General features: G+C 38.7%; 1 protein-coding gene across 2 annotated transcripts in view; it reads left to right on the plus strand.

The window, feature by feature from the left end:
• MYO1B (myosin IB) overlaps positions 1 to 23,701 on the plus strand; it is a 114,196-nt gene that overhangs the window by 68,700 nt on the left and 21,795 nt on the right. For both annotated transcript variants that reach the window (XM_068407191.1, XM_068407192.1), the window contains exons 10-20: positions 688 to 835; positions 1,513 to 1,631; positions 2,149 to 2,235; positions 2,545 to 2,610; positions 14,684 to 14,788; positions 16,263 to 16,325; positions 17,034 to 17,234; positions 19,346 to 19,572; positions 19,750 to 19,950; positions 21,185 to 21,278; positions 22,138 to 22,287. In XM_068407191.1, coding sequence (XP_068263292.1) covers positions 688 to 835; positions 1,513 to 1,631; positions 2,149 to 2,235; positions 2,545 to 2,610; positions 14,684 to 14,788; positions 16,263 to 16,325; positions 17,034 to 17,234; positions 19,346 to 19,572; positions 19,750 to 19,950; positions 21,185 to 21,278; positions 22,138 to 22,287 — 1,461 coding nt within the window. The remainder of the gene's footprint in view (positions 1 to 687; positions 836 to 1,512; positions 1,632 to 2,148; positions 2,236 to 2,544; positions 2,611 to 14,683; positions 14,789 to 16,262; positions 16,326 to 17,033; positions 17,235 to 19,345; positions 19,573 to 19,749; positions 19,951 to 21,184; positions 21,279 to 22,137; positions 22,288 to 23,701) is intronic.

The raw sequence follows: 23,701 nt of genomic DNA on the forward strand, positions 1-23,701 counted from the left end.
GAACCAGGTTTCTGGAGTATTCTAGTGAGAATATTAAAAAAGAAAAAAAAAAAAAAGAAAAGAGAAAAAAGGAAGGGCAAAGAAAAAAGCCCAGACCCCTTGATCAGATCATGGAAAAGCTTATATTGTGTAGTTGCTTATGATGGCAGTGGCTGAGCTTCATGAACCAGATGATGCTGGCCAAGTCGCAAGAAAACAGAGCTGGGATGCTTCTCAAGATGATTTACCGTGAATTTTTTGCTTGGTTGTACTCAGGGACAAGAAGAATCCAGGACCCTGTTACCCAGCGTGTGCAAATTTAGCTTCTAAAAGTTACTGGCTTTTAGAGCAACAGAGTGGACTGAGAAGACAGCAGTACCTGGTCATTTGAATGTGAAAATTGGGTTGGGTTGTAAACTAAATTAAGCGGCTAAAAAAAAAGTGCTGCATTTTAGAAACCCATAAACTGAATGAATCCTAGAAGCGGACTGGACTGGCATGACAACTCCATTACCAGATCTTCTTTAAGCTGTCTTTTGTATTAAAAAACTTACTTATCTAAGCGTAGTAATTATCATGTTCTTTTTGTAGCAAAAGTGTTTATAAAACATTTCTAATTTATGCTAATAATAAATGGTGAATTTTGCAAGCATGATCTGTTTAAATGTAGATTCTTTTATCTCATAATTTTATCTGTCACCTTTACAGAATGCAATGCAGATTGTTGGTTTTATGGATCATGAAACACAGTCCATTTTTGAAGTGGTGGCGGCCGTTCTGAAATTGGGAAATATTGAGTTTAAGCCTGAATCTCGTGTGAATGGCTTAGATGAAAGTAAAATCAAAGATAAAAATGGTAAGATGAGATCAGTGATGGGAGGAAAAACACCAATTTCTCTGAAGACATTATTACTTTTGTAGTTTCTGTAGACATACGATATTCTTAGATGAATTAAATTCGATTGTTTCCAAAACTCACCTGCAGGCAAATATGGGTTGAATTCTGTACAATTTCAGTTGCTCTGTTAGAAATTCCAAAAATGGTTATTTTCTTTTTTTTCCCACTTTACTTCCTTCTGAAATGTTAAATGGTGCTATGCATTTGTGTAACTGCTTGGTTGTTCTGCAGTGGAGGCTTTTAGTTCTTTTGTAGTAGGGCATTTCTGTCTGTAATATCACATTCATTTGGTCAAGTTTTTGCAGTTTATACATTTTGAAAGTTCATTTATTTTCATTTGAAAGTTTTTCATGATGAAAAGTAGTCTGTGATAAATGGAAGAAAAGCTTCTTCACAGAAATAACAAAATACAAAGTGCTTTCAAACTAATAACTCTGTTTCCTCATGCTGTGTGTATTTTTAAACACTTCGCTTGGTGCAGGGTAGGGGGGAGAGAGTGTAGATGGGGGGCACCTCTGTTGAAGAAAACCTGTTTTGGGAAAATACCCAACTACTTAAAAGCTAGTAGTTTTGGGGAAGAAAAAGCAGAGAGATGAAAGGATTAGTTAGATTTACACTGTCCTTTTTCATGCTAGAACTCAAGGAAATCTGCGAGTTGACGGGTATAGACCAGTCTGTATTGGAAAGAGCTTTCAGCTTCCGGACAGTTGAAGCCAAGCAAGAGAAAGTTTCAACAACGCTAAATGTGGCTCAGGTAAAAGGAGGCTGTGATTTTAAAGGAAAGAATAATTTTAAATGGCAATTTATTCTACATGTCTGAACCATAACTGCCTGAATAAAAACTACAATAGGCTGTCCTGAATAAAACACATCACTAGCATAGGTGTGTTTTTTCTTCAGCAGTTTCTAAGTGTTGAAAGATACTGGATGTTTTGGTTTTATGTGTGAATTACCTCAAAAAGATGAGGGATAGGAAAATGTTGCAGAGAATGAAAAAATAAAACATTTCTGCACAAAACGCACATTGCAAGTATTGTGGCAGACTGTTTTCGTTTAGAGCAACTGGTGTAATTTGATGTGAGCTGTGCGCCCCAGGCTGCTGAAGTGTCCTGGCACCCCTGGCCTGGCTCCAGTGCCTGCTTCGGCGGAGGCACTGCTGCTGCCCAAGCCACTCTCACTCTGTTCACGGCACCTTTAAGATACGGCAGTAACAGAAAAAGTTTGGGATTAGCCCAGCATTTGTAACGTTTTTTCTTCTTTCTTCTGTTTAGGCTTATTACGCCCGTGATGCTCTGGCAAAGAACTTGTACAGTCGACTGTTTTCTTGGCTTGTTGCCAGGATCAATGAGAGCATTAAGGTATTGTTGTTTTGTGCCTGTAAAAAAATCAATAGAAATCCTTTAAATTAAAGCGGACAGTAAAAGTGTATTTGCAATGTCATTTTTCGTGGTCGTACAGTGTTACACGTGGTACAGGTGAATAACAAATTGCTGTCTGCTCTGTTTTTAAGCTAAAAAAAATAGTCGTGGTAAGTGCATTTTGGGAAACCATACTTAACATTTTAGTTTACACAATTTGACAGCCTACTTATGAGATACATTGGTTTTCTTGATTCCCCAGTATGAAATGTACAGATGACTGACTCAATGTTTTATTTTTTTTTAAAGGCACAATCAAAAGTGAGAAAGAAGGTAATGGGGGTGCTGGACATCTATGGCTTTGAAATTTTTGAGGTAAGGCCTTTATGATGGTAAACATTTAACATGAAAGCTGTTATTAAAGCTTAATAGAGTAGTTCATGAATGTGTAATCAGAATACATGTAATTTAAATCAAGTGTGTCATTCCTGACAAAAAAAAACAATAGAAAAGTAAGCCAAAGAGAGATGTCTTAGCATGTCTGGCAAATGAAACAAAAATTTGTGAAAGCCTAACCTGTGCTTTTACACCACAGGTAAATAAATATTTATGATGGGTAAACAAAATATATTTTGTTGAGACATACATTCTGAGCATAAGAGAAACTCTAGCAGTGTTAGTTCTGCCCTGAGGCATTTTGTGGATGCCTTTGAACAAGCTTTGTATCCTTTAAGAAACACAACAAAAACTATACATTTTTCTTGTCAAAATTAAACCAGGGTTTATAATTCCATTTCATCTCGGTTCACTTAGATAAATATTCTGTACCGATTCCTAGCTAACAATCTGTGGCTCACTGCCATTTGTTTATGATAGTATTTTTAGACTGGTGGTATTCTGAAACAAAAACAATCAATGAGGAATCCTTAATTGGCTTAGAGAACACCATGGAGGAGCAGTTTTCATAAATCTTGCTCCTGACAGTTTATTTTAAGAGATTTATAGATCTCGGTTGGAAACTGTATATAGTGTTTAAACTAGAAACTCAATTGGGGAGAAAAATCAGTACAAAACTTGCAATCCTAACCCACTTCCCTACATCCTTCTTGAAAATCCAGGGTGTGTGTTTAAATTGTGTAGAAGATGGGAATAATCCAGATGAGTAATTATACATGGGAGGGTGGTGTAAGTTTTATTTCAGAAGCATAACATCAAAGTATGTGCAAATCAAAATACCTCGATGAAGAGGAAAAACAAAGATGATACTTGCTTCAAGGGTTTTACTGAGCTAGGTTGTGTTGTTTGCATTAAACATAAGAGCATATTTATGAAAATATATTGCAAGTAGTCAGGTGGCTGAAGGGAGATCTCTGTGCCAGATCTCTTTGGAGCTGGTCCTTGGCATGCCTTTAGAAAGCTGGACACTGGAATGGTACTGCTGGCATCTTCGGGCAGGACTCTTGTTTTCACTAGCTCTTTCTTTTATGTTTGAATAAGGATAAACATGTAGGGTGAGGTGAGAGACAGAACCTTGCACTAGCACACAAGCCAACTGAGTAATTGTGTTTGTGGGATGGTGTTGCAGAAACAAGGTTGTTTCTCGCATGTAATTTTCTTTTTTTGTAGGCGTTCAACATCTTAGAAGGTCATAAGTAAGTAGCTGAGTACAGGAGATGTAGTTTTGCAGAAGAAAAATTAAACGAGGGTCTTTTCACTTACTTTACATACTAAATTACAATATAGCTTTCCTGATTCATACAAACTCAAAAGCTTTAAAATAATATGGGTAGTTGTTCATTCCTTTAGATGCTGAGTGTTGGTTCTACTGGAAAAGGTGGGAAAGGTTTGCCTTGTGACTTGAGGATCAAATTCATCCGTACATTCATACAAGACAGGACTCTTCCTCTCATGAGTTAAGCCCTGTGGTGAGAGCAGTAGGCAAGCAGCTTGGTTCAGCCTTACAGAAATGATGGAATTATTTCTGAATAATTAATGGAGTATTAATGGAATTATTTCTGAACATTCAAAATGGGATTCAGGTAGTATGCCAGAAACATACATGGCTTGTACTATACCATATTCTAATTTAAAGACGTTTGAAAAAGAGACCTGATTAGTTTAGGTTTCTAGAGGTAACTAGTACAGTTACTGGTATTGGGACTGTGTGGCAGTGCTGTAATTCAAAGGATGAATGATAGAAAAACAATCCATTAGAAAATCCTGAATCAGCTGTATTTCCAGTACTGCACACTGGGCCATCCCTGTGTTTCCACACAGGTTAATTTTATCATCAGAAACTGCTGACTTATTCTCAATTGAATAAAAAGCAAAGATCTTCTTTCAAGGCAAAGCAAAATTAATTTTCTGTGCAGCTCTAGTTGGAACAAAAGATGATGTTATGTCATAATCCTTAAATTGAGTAAAATAATTCTGTAATGGACACTGTATAGGCAAAATGTAACCGGTCTCGTGGTCACCTGAATGAATGTCATGTAGTAAGGTCAATTAAGAGGATGCCTGCCAAATATTTTTATGTCGAGTTTTGTAATAAATGATCGAGTCTCACAAAAATTATTAAAGATCTTGAGAAAATGCTTACAAAAACCAAATACCGTTGAGAATTTAAGTAACCGCTTCACGGAGCATATATTGATATTAAACCAATCAATAAATGAATGCAATTTTAACACTGTACAATACCGTAACTCAAGGAAAATTCAATAATGTCTGAAGATTTATAGCATAAGACGTATAGTGGAATTTGGAGTGTTTTGCTGTGTGGTACATTTGTAAACATGATGGCTAAACATTCAAAGTATTAGCTGAGGTGTAGCTAATGGCAGTAACAATATCCATCTAATTATAAATTACTTAAAACCTCTGACTAAAAATGCGCAGTTCCCTTTTGAACCTAATTTTTAAGTCAGATTTTGATTTTCATGTCCTTGAAGGTCAGAATGAACATGACCTCTACAAAGAATGTTTTTTTGGCAAAAATGTATTTGAATGACTTCTTTATCTGTGAACTTGTACATTTAAAACCTGTAAGCTATTTGATACGCTGAAGGTAAAAAGGTCTACTTTAATCATGTTTCTACTCAGGAAGCAGGTAGGTTTATCATTAGTGCATGTTCTTTGCCCTAAAGTGTCCTTGTACCTTGGAGACAGAGCATATCAAAAAACGCAGAGGGTGTAATAGGGTTTTTTTATATACATGCAAAACATTTACACAGGAAGCTTAAGACCATTGAAATAAGTAGCAAGATATGTGTTTACTGAAGGGTGGTTTGGTTTGGTTTGGAGTTTTTTTTCTGTAATATTACACTTAGCCCTCAGGATTGCTGAAAGAATAAACTAATGATATTCTAGTTCACCTGTTTTGTCCTGAGGTTCTCACTCAAAAGTTATTGGAATACATTATGGACTAGTCTGCTTCCACTGCAAAATTAGGTTGCTACAGATTTTTGAGGGTTTTGGTTTGTTTCATAATGGGCAGGGCAGACAATGTTTCTTGGGCCTTATACCTCCTTAGATCATCCTACAGTTCCTCCTATAAGAAGAATAAAGAAATCCAGATCTACCATTCCGAAAGATCCTGTACTTCACCTTCTGGTGACAATAGCAGTCTTGTTCTATTACATGCAAATTGAAGCTTATATTAATGAGATTTTTTTCGTCTATTCTTGAAAGATTACTTTATTTACTGTCAACTGTAATTTCTACAATTTTCTGTAATTTAGCTGAAGTTAACTTACAAATTCACCAGAGGTTTCTTGAAACTTAACGAAGGAAAGATACTGGAGTATTGATAATGCTGGCATATACTCTTTGGGATTTGGTTGCTGCCAGTATTTTTATCAAGCACAAACCCCGTCTTTCAGACAAACCCAAAAGCTATCCAAGAAAGCAGATTTAAGGACTTGACTGTCCAAAAATTCCGATTAGGGAATTTAAATCTATTGATAATCCTCAGCCTCTGTGGGTTTGGCAGATGTCAACAGCAAGCTTGGCTAAACAATCCACAAAATAGGTGCAGTAAAGCTGTGTTTATTTTTTAAATCCTGCCATGCCCTTTGTGGTAAGCTGTATGCTGGGACTGAACATTTTGAAGGCAAAATGCTGAAATTTCGATTGTCTCTGTGTCGATTGTCTGCAGGCAAGGATTTAGGGACTAGGATTAGTGTGCAGGCTGCAGGACCAGGTTGGTTGTGTAACACTGCTGGAGCCTGAGCAATGGATTGAAGCCTGACATTAATTGCTCCAAATATGTTTATCTACATTTTTGAACAACTGTATGCGTAGTCAGTCTGCAGTCTAGACTGTGATTTGAGATGGGGCAGGGATGATGGTTGGTGGCACTGGGAATTTTGGAACCAGCTTGACTGCAGGTCGAGCCTACCTCCTGGGGTAGGTTTAGGGCTGGTCCCATTTTATTCCACGTTTGATTCTGTATTTTTGGGCAGAAGCAGCTTCCGCATCTCTGCCAAATATCGAGGTAGGGTTGTGGAAGGAGTGGGGTTTATGGAAAAGAAATGAAGGCTGTGGAAGGCAGAGGAGGTCCCTTCCAACCCAAACCATTCTGTGATTGAGAGCCTGGCAGGTTTCAACCGAGGTGAGCAGAAGACTCATTCTGTTCAGTTCGAACACCTAATTTTCTGTCATGTACATTTCCTGTGTAGATAAGGGCTGGGGTATGTAAAAATGAATGTCACGGAGCAAGTGTGACTATCGCATCCTGCCTAGCCTTCAGAGATAAAAATGTCTGTCTGTGCTAGTTGGCTTAAAGGCTTTATTCTGAATTTTCAGGCGCCACGAGGTAGCTAGTCCATACAATGAAGCTAATGATTTGGAATGCAGTTTTATGAAAGTTAAGGCTGCCAAACAAGGCTTATTCTTGAAATTTGCCAGGCCCTGAGAAGACAGTTTGAGAGTACGAATGCTTTCTGCTCAGTCCCTTGGCGGAGCAGCTTGTTCCATGTATTTTAGCCTGACGAGAAGCGGGGGTGCGGTGGGGATATAGCTGCAAAAGTAAAGGCTGCAGAAAGAGAGGGACTGTTTCCATTTGGCTCTCAGACGTCTGCTGAGGGTTGACCTGAGGTGATGTGGACGCCTTGTCTTTGGGACAGCGTCTGACCAACTCCTTTTGCTCCAGGTACACAAGAACATGCAAAGACGTGCCAGCATCCATCACATTCTGCATAAAACCCGGCAGTAAATAAAAATACCACCAACAAAAGAGCCAAACAAGCCACCCAGCAGTAAAACCAGGTCCATTTCTCACAGTCCGTGATGCACTTTGATAGTGCTTTTATTTATTTATGGCAATTAACTTGTTTCTTGTGTGTAGAAGCCCCTTGTGATGATGGAAAGAAGCTTGGTCATATTGCATGGACAGCTATACGTAAATTGTCCTCTGGACATTGGTAAAATGCTGATATTTTTTTTGTGGGAATCTGTTAGAAAGATGAAGAATGCAGTTTTATTATATTAACATGTTCATAGTTGTGGTAATTATCTGCTTCTAGAGAGAGGTAACCATATAAGGAAGGAGTAAACATTGAAAATATGTTTCAGAGATGTTTAAGGCATGAAAAAATTGGGGAGGTATTTCCACTTTTACCATACACCTATACGACAGCTTGGTCCAGTTGCTAAATAGTTGCGTTGCCTTTTTCTATGCTGTTCATTCCGTGAAGGAAGTTACACTTGCAGAGCATGCTGAGCTCTGAGAGACTGCTGCTGGCCCAGAGACTTTCCCCAACCCCCACCACTCAAGGATGGTTTTAGTGGAGAAGGGTCTAGTTATTTACTAGAAAGACAATTTATAAGAGAAAAAAAAAGCATATGGAGAAAATTGACTTATCAGGATCTTCTGTTATTTTCATCTTTTTAGGCTCTGGGGACCCTTTCTTCATTCGTGTCTTGACTTTGGCTCTAACTCAGCCATGGTTATCTGGTGTCCTGGTAGTTGCCTTGATCTGCAGATCGTAATTTCCAGCCGCCTTTTCTAGGCGTTCTCCCTTGCAACAGATTGCTGTTTCAAAATTGTTCAACCCTTTTCTGATGCCCATCAGCATATCATATACTGGCAAGTGGCAGCACCAAAAAGTGTGTGCCCAGCCCTCTATTCAATCTGATTGCACAGGGCAAAGCCCAGTCTAGTGTGAAAGAGGAGGACTGAGTTTTTAATCTATAATTGATCAACTACATCTGCTGGCAAGTGTTATGGAAGAGGGGAGCTTTACAGAGAGGGACCCTTAGCTGGGCTCCTAGGTGCTATGGAGATTTTAAAATACAGTTAAAGCAATAATTTCCTTCAATGCTAGAATGCTCAGAAGCAGAGGTGCATCCCAGGAAGTTAATCACCATTTAATTAATCACATTATAATTTAAGTATTTAGAGAGGCTTATTTTGCAAAATGCAGGTTTAGGGAGTAAATCCCATTGGCTGGCAGTTTTCATCAGAGGGAATATTTGAAATGCTGGAGCAAATACACACAAATGCTCTGCTCCAGGCTGCGAGAACAACGTTTTGCCCTACAGCAGCTATTCTGTCTTAGTAGAGGAATGGATGTGATTATATGGTAGGTTCTTGCCTATTTGTAAGTCCTGTTGTTCCAGGACTGTAATTTATCAGGTTGAGTTTGTTGAAGTGATTGACATGGGTTTCTACGTGATCACACATGCATTGTGCGCACTGGATTCCCTGTAGTTTCTTGCCCTTTTAACTTCAAATTTGGTTTAGACCTGTGTGTCTGGACACCACAGCTGAGAGCAAGGTGGATTTCAGAGTGCCTGGTTCTCTGCCAGTGCCAGTAGCATCAATAGGGCCCGACGTTGGTTGTGCTACACAAACACAAAAAATGGATAATCCCTGAAGATTCGGCATATATCTTTCTTGCTTCCATTAGATAAACTGAATTTGATTACATATATGTGGAGTATTTATAGTTAAATGATGTGCTTCTCTGGTTCTTTGCCTATAGAGATACTTAACACAAAAGCACAGAGCTCATTCTAGTTTACATGAGATATTTTTTGTGTAAGTTTGATTACTCAAATGTTTGTATATGTAAACAGAAAAGTAAGGGATAAATATTGATAACATATCTTCCCTAACTTTGCAAAAAAATTTAGAAAATTGTTATAACTGGGTCACATGTAGCTTATAACTTTCTAAGATAAAAAGTGTCTTTTTTTCATTTTCTTTATATGCACTTTCCCCATTTTGCTCATTTTCATTTTCTAGCATTTATATTTCTTAGTTTCATCTCATAAACTCATACGCTTCTGTGGTCATACATAAAAATCCCTATCCCCAGACACCACAGTAGGATATAAATTAAATTTACTGGTTGGTTTCACCAGTCATTCCACCATTCATCTCAGTGAAGCAAGCATGTTGGTCTTTTATCATCATTACTTTTGCCATCTGGCTTTTTCTCTCGGAGCCTCAGTAGTAATCTAGGGGCCTAATGGAACCACCTGGCATCATCTGCCTATGATAGTAAGAGGTCAGGGACTTCTGATGCCTGAGGCTGCATTGATGTTGAAAAAAGCTCCTTTCTGGGGCTGTATGTGTTAGAGCAAAAGCATCAGTCTCTGTATGTCTTCTTTTCTCCCCCATATTGATAAAAAAGTTCATTTTAATTGCATTGGTTCTGTTTATTTCAACAGACAATCTCATGACTTGAAATGTTTGGGGTTTGTTTTAAATGGTGCTTTTCCCTTAATTACTTCTCCTCTATTTTTTAGATGTATGTGTTTATTGAAAGTATTTGAAAAGGTGTTGCTGGACATCTTTGTGTCAGTGTGGTTGTAGACTGAGCAATATGTAGATTTTTTAATTGGCTTTCAACAAGAACTGATGTGATGAAAGATTAAGAAGGAGGAGGAAATATTGAGAAACACCTTCTAAAGGTGTGATACCGATGATATAGCAAAGTCTGTAGATTTGGGTCAGCAAAATCTGTTTTATTTGGGGAAGACAGTGAAGTGGAAAGCACAGAAGAAAGTGGAACACGTGAACTTGGACTTTATTAGGCAGGTGACATAGGTGGATGGAAGATAAGAATTTATTCCTACCTACTAGTATGGAAAAGTACCCACTTTTTGTTTTGGTCTATTTGCTATTGGTATTTTACTCGTGTAACAATGTGTAGGGTCAGGAACATCCTTATGTTCAAAGAAGAGCAATGAAGCTGATGAAGGGCCTAGAGAACAAGTCTTACGAGCAGCAGCTGAGGGATCTGGGGTTTAGCCTGGAGTAAAGGAGGCTGAGGGGAGACCTTGTTGCTCTCTACAACTGCCTGAAAGGAGGCTGTAGTGAGGTGGGGGTCGGTCTCATCTCCCAAGTAACAAGTGATGGGATGAGAGGAAACGGCTTCAAGTTGTGCCAGGGGAGGTTTAGATTGGAGATCAGGAAAAATTTCTTCACCGAACGGGTTATCAAACATTGGAACAGGCTGCCCAGGGAAGTGGTGGAGTCACCGTCCCTGGAGGTGTTTAAAAGACAAGTAGACGTGGTGCTTAGGGATATGGTTTAGTGGTGGACTTGGCAGTGCTAGGTTAATGGTTGGACTTGATGATCTTAAAGGTCCTTTCCAACCTAAATGATTCTGTGATTCTATATATGTTTTTTCAGATAATTCCATGATACACGACTGGAATCTTCCAAAGAAGAGATTAGGTAAAATATTAAAGAACGAAAAATATTTTCCTTAGACTTTCAAGCACCTGTATGTAATTCACATAATAGTGGTGGTTCAAAACTAGAACTTTTTATCTTTTTATGGTTGACTCTAACAACCTGAGTACAACGTCATGATCTGCTTGGTTATCTAAGCACTATATTTTTGCATGGAGCAGAGTTTTTTAGAGTTCAAAAACTTGCTATTCATGAATTGCAACCCTGATGCCCAGTAGTTTGAAGGTTGATAAAGAATAAAACTATATGAGCAAGACACTGTGAAGTAGGCTTTGATTTTTGTCAGTGAATTTTTCTGCTTGTCTAAATTTATTGTTGCACCTGATAAAAGACTGAGAGGATAAGCTGTGGGTGGTTGGTTGATCTGTATCTATAAATTTGACATGACTTTAGGCCTGTCTCAGGTGACATTCTGTTTCCCAGCACCTTTAATTTAATTTGAGAGACTGAGTGGTTTTTTCTTCCCCAAAGGTTGTATTTTGTATTCCACAGTGATTTCAAAGGGATAGTTTGAAATGCTGCTATAAAAATGCAGGGATTGAAGTGATGCTTTCAACATTAAAGTAGCAGAATTACAGCCTGGAAGAGAAGCTGACACTTTGAGAAGTGCTGGTCTTAAAATTTTTTTCCCCCAAATTTCTTAAGAATATTTGAATTTATTAACTCTTCCTGAAATTTTGGGTCTGACCGTGCTGCTTCTGTGTTGGTCAAAACCCTTTCTGTCACTTAATGCGAATGGTCAGCGTAAGGAGCCAGTAGTGTCTCTGACAGCTGGGTCCTTCCAGCCCATTTCTCTTGAATGGATTTAGCGATGAGCTATCACTGATATTAACCATTCGCTGTTGCCTTCCAAAAAACGATGTCAGAAGTCCTTTAGAACCCTTCTAGTTCTGTCATATTAATTTCTAGGAGCCTCCATTAACATATTGGGGGATAATTCATTTGTGAGCATTCGTCTATGCTTTGTGAAGCCCTCACATAATTAAAAATTATAGATATACAGTAAGGGAGAATAAATTCACGATCTCTGTTGCCTTACTGGGATTTGCCCAGAGATAAACACTCAAATTGGTTTTTCAGACAGTCTCTTAAAACCTGTGAAAGGAAATGCTGCTTTCTGAAGTGTGTTTAATTTACCAAATGTCTTCTGGTTCGTTCAGAGTTAAGTGTTTTGAGAATTTCAGTAATTCCAAACATTTTTCCTCATTTTCTTTGCTGTAATTAACTGTTAGCCTTTTGCTCTGTATCATACATAAAGAACAAAATCGCCACTGGTCTTCAATGGCTTTTTTCCTGGAACAGCAATTTTCAGTGGCTTGGCAATGTCAGATAGAATTTCATAGCTTAAAGTGAGGGATTTGTGAAGAACTCTGTGGATTTTGGTTTGCCTTTCTTTGGCAAACCATAAGTATGACAGATACATAGCAGATCAGAAAAGCATCCAGCAATTACTTTAATATATTGTTAATGAGCTTTTAGTTAGGTGGTTTAGCTGGATATGCAGTTCAGTTTCCATCCTCTCTTGAAGACAAAGACTGTGTATAATGTGTGAGCAAAAAGCCGTGCAGTCCTTGTAATTGGAATAACATGTTTTTTTTGAGAAACAGTCCTCCTGCGTTGCGTGGCGTGTGCCTGGCAGGAGGATGCAGAGTATGTTTTACCCTTCCTCTTTGCCAAGGTGATGTGTCAGTTGGACTACTTTTACTTCACACTCAATATAACTAAAGTGATGGCCTTATGTGAATGTATCAAATACACTTTTACTCATTCTTCCTCCAGTACTCTCTCTTCACTCCCTCATTCTGCCCTCCCTTTACTGAGATGTGTCTACCAAAGGTTGTATATGTGGCTTTTTGAGACAAAAGATACATGGTGATTTAGAGATGTGACGGTGCAAGAATACTGTTCTGTGTTACACTCTGATGTGCCTCAATCCCTTGGTTTATTTGATAATCTTTGGGTATTACCTAAAGATACACTTACCTACAAAGAAGTAATGCATAACATTTATGTAGTACTTCACATTTTCAGTGACATACAAATATAAGTCTGATAAAAAGACTGATGGACTTGGTACGCCAAATAAATGCTAATAGATCTTTTTTTGTGTTGTATGGAAGTAGTATAAGTACTGACTGCAGTTTATTAATTTCTTTTTGCAACAGAGTGGAGTAAGTATGACTTGTTTGCAGTGCTGATTTTGATGCATGCCAAATTTTAACTTTCTCATCTAGAGCTGTGCAAGTTTTGCAGTTCCTGATTGATAATTGGAATTGGTGTGAGGGGCAGAGTTTGATGTGGCTGAGAAAGTTTGGTGATCAGCTATGATTTTGCTTTACCTAAAACTAAAATGATAAAAGTAATCTGTGCTACCTCAATATTTTCTAATCTGCTTGTGTGTTCTTAATCTCATTTTAGCAACCAGATCCTTAATTTAAAACATTTAAATGCTTGCAGTTGCCCTTAGTCATAAAAATAAGTCACCATAACTTGAGCTTCACAGGTATTATTATATAGCAGATTTATTTGATAGTGTAAAAAGGCATAGTGGTTTATTCTGCACATTTTCAGGCTTCCTAAATAACCAAAGTGTTCTCGATGACTAGGAATTAAGAAAGGGAAAAAAAAGGGCAGGGGGGAGGGAACCCCACAACCACAAAGCCAAGAAGAGACCAGCAGCAGATATCCAAAATTATTTTGGATTTGCAGATTTGGATTTGCAAAATTATTTTGGATTTGGATTGCAGATATTTCTGCAGATACGTGTATGAAATTCTTACAATATGAATGACTCTTTCAAGCACTGGGATGAAGTGGTGAGCCGCAGCTTTTGTGCTGCAGGCCTGGCCCTGGTGATGGTAGCAGCAACGCTTCAGTTGACTCGAGTGCAAGGGCTTTATCCGTGCTATTTTGTGTCTTGCTGCGGCCATCGTTTCCGATGGTGACGTGTCCCCTCCTGAAGCGTGCTGCAGTAGTGTCGCAGCCCTGCTCCTGCCATGCAGCTCTGATGGAGCAGGCTGCAGCCGCTGAGCAGCCTTCCCACTGCCACCCCTGCTCCTGGGGCCTGCTCCGTTCCCTGGTCCCTTCTGCGGAGTGTCACACGCGTGCTTGCTCCCTAACCCAGTTTTATACGAGTTAGCCTTTTAAAGGATTTTTTGTTGATAAAGTTCTTTTAATTCCCATCATTTCAGGGAGCAATTACAGGAGCAGTTCGTTGGCAGGGAGGAGGTGGGCTGACCTCTGGAGTCAATAATCTCTTAACCCAGGCTCCGCTGCAACCAGAATAGCAGCTCGGGCCTCGATCTGTAGCGAAATAGGATGCTTTAGTGGCTACTGAGTGAGCCTGACTGGAAAGGAGCTAATGCTACCTTCATAATTTTATTTATCAGAACCTGCAGGAAACTATGTTTTACACATGGGGACAGATTAGTGCAGGCAAAGCTTTTGTTGTTTATTCCCTGACACCAGAGGCCTCCTTACGACTTGTCCCAAGGAATCAATACAGAGGCATCACAAATATAAACCTACAGAGTTTTTGTCCATCCCAATGGAGAAAGCCTCAGGGAAGGATTTGGTCTAAAATTTCCAAACTAATCTCATTCTCAATAAAATATTGCTCAAACCTTCACATCGCAAAGTTGGAAGGAGTAGTTACTAAAGTGGCTTGTTGACTTGCAGCCGCTGTAGTAACTTACTCCAGCTGAGTCCCAGGGTGTTTACACAACATGTTTTGTCTGACAGGACAACAGCTTTGAGCAATTCATTATCAACTACTGTAATGAGAAGTTGCAGCAGATCTTCATTGAACTTACCCTCAAAGAAGAGCAGGAGGAATACATCCGAGAGGTAATACTTAATGGATCTTTCCTTATCCTGTACTCTTGCCCCTGTTTCTGTAATGAAGACACAGGAATGCATGCTGGAACCTCTCTTCAGGGAATAGAGTCACTTTTCGAGTGCAGGCCTGGCATGGAGCATGTTTGTGCAGGACTGCATGGTAGTTACATTAAGCAAAACATTATTTTTTGGTTTTGTTTCACATTATGAGTTCTCCAGGTATAAACCAGACCCAGCTCTCATTCATTGGCAACAGTGACTGGCAGTTCTGAGCAAGGGCTGATTAATTTATTATAAGACTAATATTGCTTTCTGGTGTTAGTGCCATTACCCCACAGCCTGTGTTTTGGATTACACAGTCTGGGATACACCCCAACAGTGGCTGCAGTTAATCCTCTTTCCAAAGGGAATTGGGTGGGTGAAATAATAGCATGCAAGATGAAAGAAACTACAAATAGGTTTTGGTTCTAGTTTTCTTTCAGTTAAGTACTGAAGGGAGCTGTGTAAGCTTTACAGGTAAATTTTAAGATGTGCTTTGGAGCCCAGACTCTGGTGTTTGTTGTTACTCTGTGAGTGTACGTGGAGTTAAAGTTTTAATAGGTTTTGGCAGTAAGTCCCCATGATATACAGAGCTCAGACAAAACACCAGCTCACAGCTGTAGAAACTACTGTAGGCTGTCCGTACTCAAATTGGATGATACCACTTTGCTGCGTGAACATTTTTAAAAATTGAATAAAGTTCCTGCCTTATAATCCTGAGGATAATATGAAGTTTGGGAATGTCTTTTTGTATTTTTGCATTCAGCAGTGAAACTCTTGAAACTGCAGTTTGCTTCTTGAACGGTATTTCAAACACTCTGAAAAAACTAAACTGTAAGATGTACCACAGAATGCAAATTAACAACAAAGTTAATATTTTCTTTTTCCAGTCCTTTGCACTACCAGTGTTACCTCCTGATGCATTGGCATCTCATCCTGGAAATTTCATCGCTGATAATTGAAAAAATTAGGGTATTAGAAATATCCGAACAACAGCCAGACTGTAGATTTTTCAGATAGTCTCATCTAAATTTAGCCCTCTTTCTTCCTCCCATTAAGAAAAGCCGAGTAAGAGCTTAGAAATTTTGATCTCGGATGCTTGCAGTGCAATGGGCTTATTTCCTTATAATGGGTGGGAGCGTGGGCAGAGTGGTGGGGGGGCCTGGCGGGGTGCCAGGGGAGTGCATGGGAAGCTGACACGGGGAGGGGGGAAGGAATGGAGAGCGCGTTTGGCAGCCGCTCAAGGACGGGCGTTTTGCGCAGATACTGTTAGTCGCAGATGATTGCATTTCTTTCTTAATAAATAAAATGTTGGTAAGCATATAGAATTAAATTTGAAAGTAGTATCTTTCCAGGAGTTAACTGGAATATAATTAAAATTGCCTAGAGGAAAAAATCCCTCGATTGTTTTCCTGTTCATACATTTATTTTTTTTTTCTAATAGGGGATTGAATGGACTCATATTGAATATTTCAACAATGCTATAATTTGTGACCTAATAGAAAATGTAAGTCGTATTGAAGAATCTCTCTGAATAATTTTTTAATGCATGGATTGAATTTAGCTGTAAAGTCTGTACGCATCCTCACACACCTTGATTTTATAAAACAAGCCACTCATTGTATTAGTCATCTTATTTTGTATGGTAAAAGCTTATTTTGCTAAAAAGAAATTCTTTATAAGATTATATGTTACTTTGTTAGAAATGTTCAGCAGCACCTACTCAAAAAAAATCCTACCAAACAACTCTTAAATGTTTACGTTTAGTGCTGTTTTCAATAGCAGATACCACATGCTGCGTTATAAATGACATTTCTTTTTATATGGAAACTAGAAAATCCAATGACTTGTTACTGAGTGCTTTAGGTACAGAAAGTACTTGTATCTAATAAAAGGACTTCCTATGGACTTAGCACAGCAAGAAAGATAAAATTCCTTAAGAATTGGAAAAGTTAAGTTGGAATTTCTACAGTCTGAGTAAATGAGACGAAATTCCAACACGAAGTTCAAGATTCAGATCTCAGAAGCAGTCTTTCAAAAACGCAGATACTAAAAATCTGTTGGAAATGGGGATGAGGAAAAGAGCCAAACTTTGAGATGGTTTGAAGGACATTTTTCTGGGTAACCGAAGTCAAACAGGAGAGCGGTCTTCTTTTTATGCCTTGATGGAAATGGGATGGAAAGAAACACTAAAGCTCTTGTCTCGAAACTTCAGAACCAAACTGGAATCCTGGCCATGCTAGACGAAGAATGCCTGAGACCAGGAACTGTTACCGATGACACCTTTTTAGAAAAACTGAACCAAGTCTGTGCCACTCACCAGCATTTTGAGAGCAGGATGAGCAAGTGCTCCCGGTTCCTCAACGACACCTCCTTGCCTCACAGCTGCTTCAGGATTCAGCATTATGCTGGCAAGGTACCTGGTGAAGCGGGGAGTACGCGGTGTTTGGAGGGTGTTGTACCTGTGTGAAGCCTAGGTTTGGTACAATGGGGAGGCTCTTCATCCATTAAATGGTGTTACAGTAATGGAGGAGAATTGCTTGAGTCAATAGTTGATCAAAAAATCCAGACTTGTTTTTAATCTTTTCTGTGTTAAGCCTAGGATTTGTGAGTTGGGCTGGAATGTTTTCAGAGATCGTGCTGCTCTACTTGAAATCAAGGGCAGTACTCCTTTCAGCAAAGGAGAAAGATGTCCCATGTGCTTCGGTGGTGAACTGCTTGTGCTACTAGGTCTCTGGAAATAAAAATGTTGTTTAGAATGACAAAAATTCACACACATCTAAAGGCAAGATATTTTGGAAAACACGTTCTTTGTCACTGAACTAGCTGAAGTCCTTAGTCATGTTGATGAGAAAGTGGAGTTTTTGTACAGTTGAAGGAACTGAGTTTATTTTGACAGTCTGTGTGTTTAAACAGATGGAGGAGAAAGCTATACAGAGGGCTTGCAAATGCATTTGCTTTTTACAACATAAGCGGTATCAATAAATACAAGTCTGATAGTTTTTGATGTGTAATTCAGTATGACTTTTTGTTAGTGAAAATAAAAATAATTAAATTTGTAAAAAGAAGACAACTTATTTAAAAAAAAAATTGAAAGTAAGCATAGGGTCTGAAACTATACCTCTTGTTTGAATCTGCTGAAGTGCTAGTTTCACAGAGTAATGAATATTTGGAAAGTGTTTCATTTTGCTAGGACTGTTTAATATTCCCCTATTTTTTAACATTTTCTCAATCTTACAATTTTGAATAGTTCAATAATTTGCTCATTCAAAACAGTGCTGGAAATGTCATACTTTCTGCCTTTGAGGCAGCCATTCATTTACTTGATGTTATGTATTTGCTAAGAATATTTTGTAATTGCATATAATCTATCAGGGATTAATACTTAGATACTACTTTCGTTGCCCAAATTCAAAGTGAATTGAAAATACCCCAGTGCTTTGAGCAGGACTGCAAACAGACTGTGTCTTAGCCGGCAGTCAGGGTCTTCGATTGTTATTGGCATTCACTTACCCAGTAGAGCCGTCAGCGAATTCCTCCTATTTTGGGAGGAATGTTTTCTTTCCATCCTCAGCTGAGAACATTTTGATCTAGTCACTGGACAACAAAAGTTTGATTCTCCTTTTATGAAATACAGGCAAGTTCATATGAATAGTTTTTTTCAGTAGCGGCATTCACCACACCTGTCAGAAACAGAAATGTGTACTCCAAAGAAAAATGCCGCCTGAGTTCCCAGTCACTTGCTGTTCTGTAAAATATGGCTATGTCAGTATTAGTTTTATTCAGTATTCTGTGTACATAGTACATATCTACACAGAACTGAGAAATCATGAAGCTGAAGAATCTGTATTACCAGCCGGATGACTTGTCACAATTAATCACACTAAATTCCCTACCCTCAAAAACTAAAGCCAGTAGCAATCTGAGATCTACATGAAGTTCCCCTGGATGCCTCCTGGGTCTCCAGCTGCAGGACAGAGCTTTGCATTCATGCTTGTCATCATTGGACTGTTTTCCTGGTCAAAGTCCTTCAAAATAACAGTCCCCTGAGGACTACACAGGTAGCTGCTTGCTGCTGTGATGTCAAGAGGTGATATTTCATGTCTTGTTTTAGTTAGGCAAATAAGCATTAGTACTCTGAAGGGAAAGGGTATTTTTGCTGTTGTGATTCAAAAGAGAGGGAGAAAACTTTTTGTCAGCCAAAAAAGGATTGTTTTGGAGTATTGGCAAGTGGTGGCGTGTCAGAGTTATGGAAGAAGGGGTTTTTTCCATTTGAGAAACCAGAACTGATCAGCACAAAGAACTGTTAGCAGTGTGAGAAAATGCATCTCTCTCAGGAAGCATGTTCACAGGAATTTTATCCAACAAAAAGTCTTCCAAATGTCAAATTTAAAAGGAAAGCTGAAATTTCTTTCCTTTGTTTTGGATAGTGAGAAAGAAGGAGAAATCAATTTCTTGGTTCAATTTTGAACTGGCCTATGTTATAGTTCAAAACATGCTCTGATAAGACCCTTCTGTATTGTCCAGGTTATGTACCAGGTGGAAGGATTTGTTGACAAAAATAATGATCTTCTGTACCGTGACCTCTCCCAGGCCATGTGGAAGGCCAGTCACTCTCTTATCAAAGCGTTGTTCCCAGAAGGTAACCCCGCTAAGATCAATCTAAAGAGACCACCGACGGCAGGTTCACAGTTCAAGGCTTCGGTTGCTACCCTGATGAAAAATCTTCAGACAAAAAATCCAAACTACATTAGGTAAATTACCCTGTGACAAAGCTTTGGTGAATTTATGTTTGGTGAAGTTAAAAAAAAAAAAAATCTTGATATCCAAAGGACAAACTAGTGAAATCTATGGTTTAAACTCACAATAGTAGTTGTTGACACATAGAGTGCTGCAAACAAACACATGTCCCTGTTCATTTCCCTCTCCAGGTGCATCAAACCCAATGACAAAAAGGCTGCACATGTTTTCAATGACGCCCTGGTGTGCCACCAGATCCGCTACCTCGGTCTTCTGGAGAACGTCCGGGTCAGAAGGGCAGGTTATGCATTCAGGCAGGCGTACGAGCCTTGCCTGGAAAGGTACAAAATGCTGTGTAAGCAGACGTGGCCCCACTGGAGAGGGCCAGCCAGGTAGGAAACCATCAATATTCTTACCTGTCCTGTTCCAATGATTGAAATTACTATCTTCCATGTGTTCTGTTTTAAAGAACTTCCAATTATTTTAAAAGTAAATTAAAAACTGAGCCAGTGTGGCTGAAGTGTTTTACTTGTATGTTGCTCCTTAGCATCTTGCTCCTGATTTTGGATGAGTTCCTTTACTGGGAAACCTGTACTTTTCAGTAGGCTAAAAATTACAGTTCCTTGGCAAAGGAGATGATTTTAGTGATGAACTAATCTACTAATGGATAAGATTTTGCATGTGAGCAGGGAGAGCATGTTGTTTTTAGAGTATATTGCAGCCTTTACTGATTTAGGCCTGAAAGAAAGCAGGGGAGAGGGAGACTGGAGTGGAATCAAAATGACGAGGAGGTCTGGAATGATCAGAAGGACACTTACCTTTAATAACCAGCTTTCAAAGTGTAGGAACACCCATTTCTTTGAAGACAGTCATGAAATCTTTCTCTGTCCTTTCAAGAAAAATCTTACATAATGATTTGTGAACAGCTATGAGATAATACCTCTTTCAAATCAGTTGTATTAAATATGTAATCTTAAATTGCATGGTATTCACATGTGTTTTTACAGATGAGGTCTTGAGTAGGCAAATGAGTTTAATTCTTTTTATATATGGCCACCAATAGCATGATTTAAACTTCTTTCATAATAAATTAATATCTTTAGCTATAATTTAAATCTTTAGGTTATCAAGATAACAGTGGAAGTGCAGTATTGACAACAATAGCGATACAATCTTCACGAAGTTCTGTGCAATTCCTCTCTTCTTTTCTGTGGACATTTATTAAATGCAGTTGGTGGAGTGTGGAACATTAGCATTTGTCAAACTCGTCAGTCTTTGTTCCACATTTGGACGTTAGTGTGAGCGCCCTACCTTTTTTCTTTCTTTTTTTTTTAAAGTAAAATCAGTATAGATGTAAGAGGAAAAAATAGGCCATTGCTGATGATATGAAATAAAAATTGCTCTTTTTTCATCAAATTGTTCTGAATCTTTACAGTGGTTATTCTTGCCTTTAGCTAAATAACCAATGAGTAAATGGGTTAGGCTTTCAATCTTCTTATGTCAAGCACTATTTAAGAATTTAAAATATGCTTTCATATACTTTCCGTAAGTTAATCTGTGAATATGTAAACTAAGAAGTCTTAGAGCTGGAAGTCATGTTTGTTAAGCTCATTTACTTCTTCTTAGGGCTGGAGTAGAGGTACTGTTTAATGAATTGGAAATCCCTGAAGAAGAATTTTCATTTGGTAGATCAAAGATATTCATCCGCAACCCAAGAACGGTAAGTGAAAAATGTCTAGCCTGTTGTGAACTGCATAATTCACTAGCTGGTTGCTACAATTTTTCTAGATACAGTGCTGTGATGTATTGCTGTAGAATCACAGAATCGACTAGGTCGGAAGAGACCTCTGAGAACATTGAGTCCAACCCTTGACCTAACACCACTGTGTCAACTAGACCATGACACTAAGTGCCACATCCAGTCTTCTCTCAAACACCTCCAGGGATGGTGACTCCATCACCTCCCTGGGTAGTCCATTCCAATGCCTAGTAACCCTTTCTGTGAAGAAATTTTTCCTAGTGTCTAACCTGAACCTCCCCTGGCGCAGCTTGAGGCTATGTCCTCTAGTCCTGTCGCAGGTTGCTTGGGAGAAGAGGCCAACCCCCACCCTGCTACAACCTCCTTTCAGGTAGTTGTAGAGAGCAATAAGGTCTCCCCTGAGCGTTATTTTCTCCAGGCTAAACAATCCCAGTTCCCCCAGACGCTCCTTATAGGACATACCCTCCAGACCCTTCACCAGCTTTGTTGCCCTCCTCTGGACTCGCAATATAGCATTAAAAAAGAAATTTTTTAATGTTCGACCCATTAAAATTGATGTGAATCAAGACTCTACAATAGCTGTCAGCCTGAATTTAATGTAACTTTCGGGCACTGACTTGTGGCAACGTTATCTGCCACAAACCCTGTTGATGTATATGCCTACAGCTCTGAAGATGAATAAACCAAAAGGTGTCTGAGGGGCACTTGAATAAAGGGGAGATTTGTCCTACAATAGCTGTGCTTATGGGTTTTTTGGTCTTTTCTCCCCTACTGTTTTTCTTCCAACATCAAACAAAACCCTACAAAACCCCACACCCAGCTCTTCAAACTAGAAGATCTGAGAAAGCAGCGGTTGGAGGACTTGGCTACTCTAATTGAGAAGATTTATAGAGGTTGGAAGTGCCGCACACGCTTCTTGTTAATGAAAAAAAGCCAGATTGTGATTGCTTCCTGGTACAGGAGATACGCGGTAAGATAATATCCTTACTAAATGGGGGGTTCTTTTTATTGTTTAGTATGGTTTTTTGTATAACCTTGATATGGTATTTCTGTAACCTCATAGGATATTTTTCCTTGATATGTATGGAGAAGTGTTGAAAGAATTTAATTTTATGTTAATATTTAAGAACCAAAAATGTGAATAAAAGAAAATTTAGCTTCTAGAGACCACCATTAAGTATTTACTTTGTGCTTAAATAATTAAAAAGCTCACCAGAGCTCTTTAGCTCTGGGAGAGCAGGATTTTGTGGCCCAGCTGGGAAGAGTCTTTTTCGTTCAGCTGAAATGCTCTTCTGCCTGGCGCTTAGAGTGCTCTCAAAACATATGGTTAATGTGTAAAAAATGTTCGGTTATATACATGTGCAATTCTGTGGAATTCAGTCATTCCAAAGGCTTTTTGTATTTTTGCCTTATTTGGAACCTTTGCATTTGAGGCTCAAGAATGCTGCTTGGGAGGATCCCAGGGATTTATTTTAATTCTAGCTCATAAGACTCATAGTTTAGTAGTTGTTATTGGTACAGTTCTAAACCAGTTTCAAATCTGTTTGTAGACTGAGTATTCTGTGTCATGAACTGAACAGTACTGTTATATGACTCTTTCATGTCTTTTCATCAGTTAGTAACATTGACTTATATGATTAAAAAAAAAAAAGATTTATTGTTTTTAAGTTTTAAAACAATTCTTAAACATCTCTGCTGCGTTTTGTTATTGTGTCCATATCAGGAAGCCTGATAAAATGTATATGCAAAGAACGCATCTTCTTAAACTGCAAGTTGTAGAATTGACACTCACTGTTTTTCAGTTGACAAGCACTTCTGTTTATCATCTTGAAAGCCATTAGCATTTGGTTCAGTTACCTTGGATAATTTGGGAAAAGTATGAATAAATGCTTTTTCGCTGTAAAAACTCTTCTCTCTGAACTTCTGTTTTTGAATTCACCGTTTCTGCAAACAGCATCATTACAGAATTGCATTGTGCCCATACTGCTTCATTATGATCTCATACAATCTTAATGAATTAAAAATGGAGTTACCATAGCTAGATTGGCACAACTTTTAATATAAAGAAATGAAAACAAATACGTGACCAAGTTCAGATCATTGTTGATTGCTTAACTGTAGACCTTTATTGGTTCACTGGTGAAACATGGCAGCAATCATCTTTGAATGCAGGATGAAGTCATAGCAAGACCCTCAGAATTACTTACGAGTGACAACAGAGATATTTCCTCAGCGTCTTCGTGTAGATGGAGGGCACCATTCTCCTAACCCAACGTGACTGCTCGGCACTGTGATTTGGAAGGTTTCATAACGAATGTGTATTCCTTCCATGACCAAAGCTTTTTGACAACAGCTTGTGCTGGAGGCTTGGTTAAAGGATCTGC

The sequence above is a fragment of the Nyctibius grandis genome, chromosome 9, assembly GCF_013368605.1.
Source record: "Nyctibius grandis isolate bNycGra1 chromosome 9, bNycGra1.pri, whole genome shotgun sequence".
NCBI classification, from domain to species: Eukaryota; Metazoa; Chordata; class Aves; order Nyctibiiformes; family Nyctibiidae; genus Nyctibius; species Nyctibius grandis.